The 11542-nt window shown below is 41.4% G+C and overlaps 1 protein-coding gene across 1 annotated transcript; it reads left to right on the forward strand.

Moving 5' to 3' along the window:
* Positions 1-2294: 2294 nt before the first annotated feature.
* LOC308366008 (lactase/phlorizin hydrolase-like) lies at positions 2295-11079 on the forward strand (the record flags this gene model as incomplete). Its single annotated transcript, XM_080839643.1, has 16 exons — positions 2295-2853; positions 3171-3229; positions 4358-4460; positions 4577-4655; positions 4748-5438; positions 5525-6173; positions 6275-7825; positions 7927-8195; positions 8294-8584; positions 8841-9039; positions 9184-9386; positions 9501-9607; positions 9716-9847; positions 9978-10201; positions 10460-10696; positions 10865-11079. 16 exons carry the CDS (start codon positions 2295-2297, stop codon positions 11077-11079), a joined length of 5568 nt encoding a protein of 1855 aa, XP_080695769.1.
* Between the last annotated feature and the right edge of the window lie 463 nt (positions 11080-11542).

Consider the following 11542-nt stretch of genomic DNA (forward strand, 5'->3'; position numbering starts at 1 on the left):
TCAAGTGCCTCTTTTTATAGCCATCAGTGATAAAACCAGGCAAAGGTCCTTAGACTGTTGCTGATAACCTGTGTTGAGGCCTGGCACCTGTACAATGATGGATACAGTCCCAAGCAAGGGGGAATTATGTCCGGTCCAATTCCACATGACAGGGCATACTCCTGCGATCCATCAAAGCAGGATGATTTGGGTGTTGTCAAGCAAGTAAAATAATGCTTCTGAACAGCTTATCCTATTTATGAAAATTAACTTGTTGGAGACATTTCACATATTTCATCTTTGTGTATTCAATTTGGCAGTTCTTAGTCGGGTTGTTTGCGCATCTGATTTTCAAAGACGACTATAGTGAAATCATAGTTTGTGACTAAATGTGTTCCAATGAATTCTGAATTTTATCTTTTAGAAGTAGTTAGATAGTCACTATCTACAGATCTGTTGAAACTCTGTTAACTACAATTTATGGTTATTGTTAGGGGCTTGGGACTGAACTTAAATTTCAACAAAGCGTCTATAAAGGTGGACTATCTAAATGCAGTGTTAGCTATTTTTTTTTTATATTAATATTTCAGTTATTATAATAGCGGCAGATGATTGTCATATAAAAATATGTTGTTTTCTAAGCAGCTTCATTCTATCATTAAAGTTGTCTGACAGTATTACTGTGGCTAGAACTGTTATCATATTTGTATGTAATCTGATTGAACTATTCCTGCTTACATTGGAAGTATATTTTGATCTGTGGATGTATCATGCAGACTGTCATCTCTTAGGTTTATGTAATTTCTTAAGAGTATGCATTATGCTGGCACATTTCTTACTAATTTCAGATATTTGAACCGTATTAACATCGGCAGTAGTGTGGTAATAGTGGTGGTGGTTTAGCAGAGGTACTGATTTGATTGCAGCCTTCCTTGTAGGGATGTCTGCACAAACTGGCCTAGATGTTAGACCACATTTTAGCTGTACGATTATTACTGCAATAATTATGAATAATGTACTGTAGTTGCAAATAAGTAATACACTCCACATCAAATGCAAAAAAGCCAATTTCAAGTTCATGTGACTATATCACATTATTTGCAGGTTTTGCATTATTTTTAAAGCAGATGAATCAATAATGAATCAATTCACAATCAACATTACCCTCAAGGCTTTTGTTGGAAAAAAGTGAAGTTACTAAGAGACCCTTACTTCACATGCAGCGCACAGACAAATATATTTTGCACTGACTAGCCTACTATGCAAGTCAATCATACTAGAGCCCTACGTTGGGACCACCCTTGTGTTTAGTCAAATGGAATAACATTTGGGGATTTAACAAGTCAAGTCCAGGATATAATCATTGACCAAAGTGTAATCATCATATTTTTTAACTTATACACGTGGGCATGGACAAAATGTTGCCAAGAAATGAAAAATAACAGTTTGTAATCAGATATACACATATATTGAGTTTAAACAGACACGGATAAGTGGTTGCCTTCCAGGTCAATCTTTCATATCAGTGTGTCACAAACTGCTCATTAGCGGAGCCAGTGGTAAGAGCACAGGAAGGAAAATTTTTGAATTGGGTTTGGTTTTACTTCTGTAATTGGTGTCCTATGACCACCTTTGAGTGTGATCGTTGAACTGGAGATAAGAGTGGACGGAGCCAACATGGACACCTGTTTAACTAACAACTTACCTAAGAATTAACTTTCACCTTTCAACTTTATCATCGTACGATGTTGGATAACTCATCTATGTTGTATATATAATCCACCTTTACTCAAGGTCGGCCTCTCATAACCTTTCATAACAACACACGGAGGGATCAATAATAAGCATAACAACACATAAAAGAACAATAATGTTGATGTATTTTTAAAAGAAGTTGCAAATAATGTGCAAGTACTCAAAGATGTGAGATTTTGATGAGAGGCAATGGAAAAATGCACCTGCTGAAGAAGAAATTACATAAATTCCGAGATGAATCAGCACTGAGGTATTTTTTAAATTAAGTACAGATACAAAATCACCTGATGGATGCTTGTTTGTACTAACCGTTCTAATAAGCTGTTGTGACCTCTGTACAGATATCTTGTTGAGCATTATCAGCACAATGACAATAAATGGTGGGCTTTACTGGTGTAAGGTCAAGGTTGTAAAACAGAGAGGCTTCCTGCATTGCTATACATTCAGAGAGATCATTTAGTTGAGTACCTGCAGAGATGCTGGAGACAACTTTTCTTCTCTCTTTGTGTCTGCTTAGCCTTCACGGTTGCCATGGGAATGAGGATATCCCGCAGGAGTTCATGCTTCTTGGGGGCCCCTTGACCCATACCTTAGTGAATAACTTGAACCTCAATCCCACTGCAAGCCAGACATTCCCATCAGAGGTGGCTCATGATGTCTTTGACTGCAGAGACGCACTTCCCCCACAGATCAGAGACCACTTCCAGTACCTTCATAGCCGGGGGGTGACACACTTTAAGGTGCCGCTCTCCTGGTCTCACATCCTCCCCACAGGAGACCACAGCCAGCCCCATCAGGATACCGTGAGGTGCTACAGAACCCTTCTGGAGCAGCTGACTGAATCAGGCCTGCAGCCTCTGGTGGTCCTGCACCGCTCGACTGTTCCAGAGGGCCTCAGAACCACACTTGGGGACTGGGAGAGTCCTGAGCTGCCAGAGGTCTTTGAGCGTTATGCAGAATTTGTGTTCTCAGAGTTTGGAGATCTGGTCCGGTCCTGGATCACATTCAGTCATCTAGATGAGCTGAGAGATGATGGACAAAAGGTCTCTGGCCTTCAAGGTGCCCTCCACGCTCATGACAGGGTGTATCAACTCTATCGTCGTACGATCTCTGTAAAAGGTAAGACCTGATCAGTCATACTTTCTTCATTTCAGGGTAAATTACAAAGGCATGCATTATGCAATGCACACTGTACCTGCAGTGGTGATAAAGGTTTATACGGGGGACCTAATATTTATTGTGTCACATGTTTGTCATTGCAGCTATTCGTCATCTCAAACGTGAATGTGTTAAACAAACCACATATTTATTTTTTTCATAAGTGTAAATGTTTCACAGTTTAGCCATATTTGCACCATAACAAAAGAACCATAAACACTAATACGTCTTCGCTTTCCTCACAGTGACTTGTGTTAACAGATTTATCATCTTCTCAGGTGGCCAGGTGTCATTTGGAGTGAGGGCAGAATTTCATCACAGCCGAAGCATAAACACAGTAAGATCACCGTCCTTTAGTGGTCAAACATTCACACATGCATAGTGTCATAACCACTAACTGGAGGTAATATAAGTTACATTTTCCCATATTTAAAAGCTTGTGACTGTAAAATGGAAACCCTCTGTATTTATTTGTGTGACAGAGAAATGTGGACTTTCTGACCGTGCTGATTGAATATGATTGCTCTTTACAAACAACACTTGAAGAAGAACTGAGGCAGGTCCAAAGCATGGAGGTATTTCCTACCTACTGAAAGACACCAGTGGTGAATGTATTGTACATATATTTTTTGTGATGTGAAAAACAAATCCATTGTAACCCATTCAATTCATTGCATTACACACAGAATCAAGTAAATAGTAAGCAGTTATTTGAACACTGTCATTATTATGATTCTTAGACAATTAATATATCTATTCAAAAGTTAGAAAACATTCACACTACTTGTATTAAAGTCATTATTAATTAAATAATTATATCAAATGATGAGAATGGCAAAGTAAAAGACTTAAGCTATGTTTTGTAGATACGAGGTGTGATCAAAACGTTCTGAGACTGAACTTATAAAAAGTGAAAAACATTTAGTCTCCATCCCCAGTGATGCACTGCCCCCAGCACTCCTGCCATGCTTGCAACGCTGCTTGGAAGTTTTGTTCTTTAGGCATATACAGCACCATTTGCGAAAACCTTTGCGTTTATTTGAGCCAACTGTTCTCCCTCAGACGCCTCACAATGTTACAGTGTCAACTTGCCGATGCGCAAACGACCTGAACTGTGGCGTGCAGGTATTTAAGTGCTCCATCATGACAACATGCCTGTTCACAGTGCGTTAACAAAAAGCGTTCCAAGCATTGCCAGAGTGCTGCGCGCGGTTTATTACTGCACTAGGTGACTACTTCAAAGGGAATGGTGGTAAAATTTCAGATATTTATTGGCGCCTTGTATGCATAACCTGAAATAACCTGGTTTGCATAACCTGTAACCATATACATTCAGCAATTCCATTTAATTTTTTATGAACCATAAGAACAATAGAGCATATGCATGTAATTTAGTTATAAACCATATATTTGCAACGTAAGGGTAATATTTTAAATGCTTTTTCACAACCATTCAATGTTTCAGAAACCAGGAAATAAACTACCAATTCTCATGTACGACATGAAAGTGAAGAACTGTGCCTACAAGGGCAACAACTATTACCTGCCAATTTCAACAGTGCTGAAAGGTATCCAAAATTATCACACAAAAAAAACTATGAAAGGGGAAAAAAAGTAGCTGACGTAAAATAGCATGTTGTAGTTTTTAACATTTTTAATTCACAAACATTACCACTTTTTACAGCACTGAAAAACGAAGACCTTCAAATATTGGGATGTGATATTAAAGATATTTTGGGGCGAATAGGAGATATCGACTCTCGGTAATGTCTATTGTAGTATATTTTACATATGTTCTATTATCTTCTTTACCAAAATACAAAATGCTAATGATGTTCCATGTGCCTGTCCTTAGTTCTACACAGTCTAAGAATGCAGAATCGCTGGTATACAACAAGGTATCGATGTCTTCTTATGAGAACGTCTGGAGGAGTTTTAGCTCTCAGTCCCCGTCTGAGCGTGATGACTTCCTGATTGGATCATTTCCTGAGGGCTTTCAGTGGTCCGTCTCCAGTGAGTCTTTTAAAGTGGAGGGGGGCTGGTCTGAACATGGCAAAGGGGAGACAATATGGGACCGTTTTGGACACCAGGGCCATGTGTTTGATAACCAGACTGCTGATCTGGCTTGTGACAGCTACAACAAGGTGGACTATGATGTGCACCTGCTCAGAGGTCTTCTCACCAACAACTATCAGTTTTCTATCTCTTGGGCCCGAATCTTCCCTACTGGCCACAGGGGGAGCCTGTCAGAGAAAGGAGCCCTTTATTATGACCATCTGATCAACACTCTCCTCCAGTCAGGCATAGAGCCTGTTGTCACCCTTTATCACTGGGACCTTCCTCAGGCCTTACAGGACACTGGAGGCTGGACGAATCCCACCATTGTGGAGGCATTCAAAGTCTTTGCTGACTTCTGCTTCTCCAGATTTGGAGACAGAGTAAAGACCTGGAACACCTTCAGCAGTCCTTGGGTGGTGAGCCACTCTGGGTATGGCTCTGGTGAGCATGCACCAGGAGTCAAGGACCCAGTTGTTGCGTCTTATCAGGTAAACAACTAAAACACTACACATAATGAGGTTGTGTAGTATGGTGTAATCCCCAACATTATAATGACATTATCCCTTTCACCTAGGTGACCCACAACATCCTTAAGTCCCATGCTGAGGCCTGGCACGTCTACAGTGATAACTACAGGAAGCAGCAGGGTGGAAGAGTAGGCATTGCTCTGAACTCAGACTGGGCAGAACCTCTGAACACCTCCAGTCCTCAGGACCTTGAGGCAGCTGAGCGCTACATGAACTTCATGCTGGGCTGGTTTGCACACCCCATATTTGTGGATGGAGACTATCCAGCTAAGCTCAAGAGTCAGATTGAGCAGAAAAGGCAAGAATGTCAGCCTGCTGAGGTAGCAAGACTCCCTGTGTTCACAGAAGCTGAGAAACAGCGGATCAAAGGAACTGCTGATTTCTTTGGGCTCAACCACTACACCTCCCGCCTTATCAATGAGAGTAAGGGAAGCTGTGTTCCAGGACCTCATGGTGTTGGAGACTTCCAGTCTCATGTTGACCCCAACTGGCCAACCATAGACTCCGACTGGATTCGCCCAGTGCCGTGGGGGCTTCGCCGTCTGCTCAACTACGTCTCATCACAGTACACATCTGTCACCAAAGTGCCCATATACATTACTGGAAATGGGATGCCAACATATTACAATGGTGAACGCTTCAATGACACCGAACGCGTAAACTTCCTGAAGAGTTATATAAATGAGGCAATGAAAGGTAATTATGATATATTTGTTTGCTCCATTTCATAAACTTCTAGATAAAAAAAATAAAAATTAGTTTTTTGTACTGAGCACTAAATCTATTTTTCTATTCAGCTATCATTGTTGATGGAGTCGATGTGCAGAGGTACACTGTTCAGTCACTAATGGATGGTTTTGAGGGTCCGCAAGGCTATAGCCAAAGGTTTGGCTTGCATTATGTAAACTTTGAAGACATGAACAGACCCCGAACCCCCAAAGCATCCGCATACTTCTACTCCCATGTAGTTCAAATGAACGGCTTTGAAAACCTTCAGCCAAGATCAGTCTCATATTTTCCAAAGTCAATGACAACAAAGCGCCAAGCCTTGTCTCCATCAGAGGTCCCCTCCAGATCCAAAGTGGTTTGGGAAAACTTTTCACATCAAACAAATTTCCAAAGAAACCTTTACCACTACGGAACCTTCCCCGAGGGATTCCAGTGGGGCGTCTCATCTTCAGCCTATCAGATCGAAGGTGCGTGGAACGTGGATGGAAAAGGACCAAGTGTGTGGGATACATTCACTCAGAAGCCTGGAAGCATCCCAAACAACGATACCGGTGATATTGCATGTGACAGTTACAATAAGGTGGAAGAGGATCTCAACATGCTAAGGGCTCTGAGAGTGAAGGCCTATAGATTTTCTTTGTCTTGGTCAAGAATATTTCCAAATGGTAGGAATACCTCTGTGAATCAGATGGGAGTAGACTATTATAACAGGCTCATCAATGGTCTCCTCACCCATAACATCACTCCAATGGTGACTCTCTACTACTGGGACCTTCCTCAGGCTCTACAGGATATTGGTGGATGGGACAATGTCAACATGATTGACATCTTCAATGAATTTAGTGACTTCTGCTTTTCCACCTTTGGGGATAGAGTCAAGTTCTGGATCACATTCAACCAACCCTATACTATTGCATGGTCTGGTTATGGACTGGGTCAGGTTCCTCCCAATGTAAGAGATCCAGGAGAGGCCCCTTACAGAATTGCTCACACTCTTCTTAAAGCCCACGCAAAAGTATATCACACCTATAGTGACAAATACAGGGAAACCCAAGGAGGACTGGTGTCTATTAGCTTGAATGCTGATTGGGTTGAGCCAAAAGACCCTAACGTACCTCGAGAGATAGCTGCTGCTGACCGCGCTCTCCAGTTCCAACTGGGCTGGTTCGCCCATCCCATCTTTAGAAATGGTGACTATCCTGATGCCATGAAGTGGCAAGTTGGCAACAAGAGTGACCTACAGGGTCTACCAATGTCCAGACTACCAACTTTCACTGATCAGGAGAAGGCATATATACAAGGCACGGCTGATTATTTCAGCATCAATGCTTACACTACAAAAGTGGTTCGTCATGTGACAACCAGACTGTCTCCTCCATCATATGAAACTGACCAGGACCTGGGCAAGGAGGAAGAGGAGGATTCTAAGCCAACTGTTCTGAAAGAGCAGAAGGCTGTAGCGTTTGGACTAAGAAGACTTCTTAACTGGATAAAGGAGGAGTACGGCAACCCTGATATTTACATCACAGAAAATGGAGTGGCTACAGACTCTAGCACCACAGATGATGACACAGACAGAATATTCTTCTACAAGACATATATAGATGAAGCCCTAAAAGGTACAACTATTAACTTAAATTTGTCATGAAATACACATTTTGTCTTAAATTGAGTTAGTTGCACTAGTGTGAATGTATGCTTTTGATGTGGGGGGTTTCAGCACACAACCTGGATGGAGTGAAAGTGAAAGGATACGCAGCCTATTCACTCATGGATTCCTTTGAGTGGCTGAATGGCTATCAAGTGGGATTCGGACTTCATCACGTTGACTTCGAACAACCCTTCCTTCCAAGGACGCCAAAGCGATCGGCTCACTACTATTACCAGATCATCAAAGATAATGGCTTCCCACTACCCGATGAGGAGAAAATGATCTATGGTCATTTCCGTGAAGGCTTTGCCTGGAGCACGGCAACAGCATCATATCAGGTGACTGAGGGTTCTTCTCTTGTTGTTTAATGTCTTGTTGTGCATATTTGTATGATTGGAATACTTTCCAGAGATAATATTGCCTTTTTCCTTGTTAGATTGAAGGTGGCTGGAGGTCAGATGGGAAGGGTCTAAGTATCTGGGACCAGTTTGCTCATACACCGTTGAGGGTTGGGAATGATGACACTGGAGATATTGCCTGTGATAGCTACAACAAGATTGCAGAAGACGTAGACATGCTTAAAAGACTGAAAGTGAACCATTACAGGTTCTCCATCTCGTGGCCCAGGGTTCTGCCTGATGGGACCACCAGTTTCATCAACAAGCCCGGACTTGACTACTATCACCGTCTGGTGGACGCACTGCTGGCTGCTAACATTAAGCCCCAGGTCAAGCAACTTTGACATTTAATGATAATCAGAACACCTACATTTTATTAAGACGAATGATTTGAAAAAAAAAAATAGTTGATAAATAGATGGAGGGTGGTATCATAAATAAGAATGGAAGTCTTTGATTTCAACCACAATTCTTTCCAAAATGTACATGGGGGGGGGGGGGGGGGGGGTAGTAGTTTTGCTGTTGCTGCATAGCTTTTCGATATAAATAAGACAACACTATTGAATAAATGTATTAATGCTACAGGTGACGCTGTACCACTGGGATCTGCCGCAGGCACTGCAGAAGAAGCGTGGCTGGGAGAATGACACTATAGTGCAGCGGTTCAAAGAGTATGCTGATGTCATTTTTGACAGCTTAGGAGATAAAGTGAAATTTTGGATCACCCTTAATGAGCCTTACTATGTGGCCCTTGTTGGTCATGGATATGGGATTGCTGCTCCGGGTATGATACTTTTGAATGATGCACAAATACTACAGTATATCAATATGATTATAAAGAGCAAAAGTTTAGTGAGAATAGTCTCTGCTGATGAAGTCTGTTGTGTATGTGGGGTAATTAATAAGGTGTCTTTTCTTCTTATCTTAGGCATAAGCTTCAGACCAGGCACCGCACCATATATTGTGGGCCATAACCTCCTGAAGGCCCATGCTGAAGCCTGGCATCTCTACAATGATAAGTATCGTGCTAAACAGGGTGGGGTCATCTCCATTACCATCAATTCAGACTGGGCCGAGCCCCGCAACCCTTACAAGCAGGAGGACATTGATGCAGCCAGACGTGTGGTCCAGGTGAGTTTGGGTGCCATGTGTCACTCCAAGACTGAAAACACACAGGAGACACAATCTCGACGATTAAAAAAAAGAAAAGAAAATAAGATGTCTAATTTTGTTTCACCCTTTTAGTTTTATATTGGCTGGTTTGCTCATCCTGTGTTCAATGGAGACTACAATGATGTCATGAAATCGATCATTCGAGAGAGGAGTTTAGCTGCTGGCCTGCCCAAATCAAGGTTTGACCATTATTAGTACTACATTTTAGGTGAAATTTTGACTTCCATTGTGAAAAGCTAAAAACATTAATGCTTATTGTTATGTTACCTAAATGTATAATGTTATAGACTCCCAGAGTTCACTCCTGACGAAGTCAAAAGAATTAAAGGTACCTATGATTATTTCGGATTCAACCACTATACAACTGTCCTGGCTTTCAAAGTGGACTTCAAGGGTCTTCAGCACTATGATGCAGACAGGTGAGCCTTCACCTTGCACTGTGTTCATCAGTTCCAGCATAGTTCGTTTCAGTTCAGTATTGAGTTGTACAGTTAACTGAAAGGCATTGTTCACGGAAAAGTCATTCACACTATCTGTATGCTTCCCTAGAGGGGTTGGGACTATCGCAGACCGGTCATGGTTGGACTCTGGCTCTGGCTGGCTGAAGGTTAATCCACCTGGATTCAGAAAAATTTTGAACTTTATCAAGGAGGAGTATGGGGACCCTCCCATTATCATCACAGAGAATGGCATCTCTGAACGCGGCCCAGTGAACCTTAACGATGCCCACAGAAGTCACTACTATGAGAATTATATCAATCAAGCACTGAAAGGTTAGAACACGTTCATAATAACCATTTCAAATGTCTGTGACTTTCTGTTGACAATGAGAAATATAAAGATTTAGGATATATCATATTCTCTACACCTGCATACAATGATGTCACTTCAAATATAATATCTATGTATGATAAATTAAGAAATGATACTTAAATGTAAGTTAGTGTGTTAATAAGTGTAAATAAAAGTAAGACAGGGGTGATAAAGGGGTCCTAAGGAGAATACTTGAAAAAGTTACTGTTCTTTTACAGCTTACTTGATTGACGGGGTTAACATCAGTGGCTACACTGCCTGGTCTCTTATGGACAACCTGGAGTGGTTCGCTGGCTTTGAAGAGAAGTTTGGCCTGTTCTATGTGAACCGCTCCGATGCCTCACTGCCCCGGCTGCCCAAGGAGTCTGTGAAGCACTATGGAACCATCATCACCTGCAATGGCTTCCCTGACCCATCTCAGGGTCCTCATCCTTGCCTAGGCCCTGACCCAGAAGGTAAAATATCATGAACACAAGAAACACACAATGCCAAATAGTTGGATACAAAGTAGGTTACTCTTTGTCTAAAACTTCCTTGCCAACTCAGGAACCATGATGCCTCCCCTTCCAGTTTAGATCCATTGTGTGATCATCTTCCATTGATTTGTTTTCCTGCCCCCATAGGAACGAGTGCACCTACCACCCCCCCTCCTTCAGTGGTGTCGTTCCTGGGCATGGCGGTGTCTCTACCTGATGCAGAGGTGGCTCTGAACATCCTCTTCAGCCTCTCCATCATCGCTACTGCAGCGGCTGCTCTGATTACCTACGGCTGCCTCAAGGCTACCAGGAGATCAAAACAGCCTTCAGGTGTAAACATCAGCCTGAAGAACAGATTCTGAGTCGATATGCTATACAAGTGTATTTACGATACTTCTATAGTATTTAATTTAATTTAATTTTCATTATTTGTACAGAGTAGTTTCATATTGTTTGTTTTATCAGACAAGGACAAGTTTGCATGTTATCAATTTTCAATTGATTTCGTTTTTAATGGCAAAGCTGTGGAAAGAACTAACTGCTGTTTAATAATGACAATGTTATAGCTTTTATTGCTAACAAAAACATTTTTTATCCTTTGAATTCTGAATATTTAAATAATACATGACAGTAAATATGTTACTGAAAATGTTGCATTGTAGTAAAAGTTGTTCAAAATGATGACTTAGGATTGAAAGATTTTACACATAGGCATTTGTGGAGAACATGTATTTGGTTGTTGGACTATTTGAAATATTTGTCATCCACTGTATATGTATGTGATACACATTAAAAGATGTGGCAGATGAGTTCCATGTGTATCCA

The sequence above is a fragment of the Sprattus sprattus genome (assembly GCF_963457725.1).
Source record: "Sprattus sprattus genome assembly, chromosome: 5".
In the NCBI taxonomy this organism is placed as follows: domain Eukaryota; kingdom Metazoa; phylum Chordata; class Actinopteri; order Clupeiformes; family Clupeidae; genus Sprattus; species Sprattus sprattus.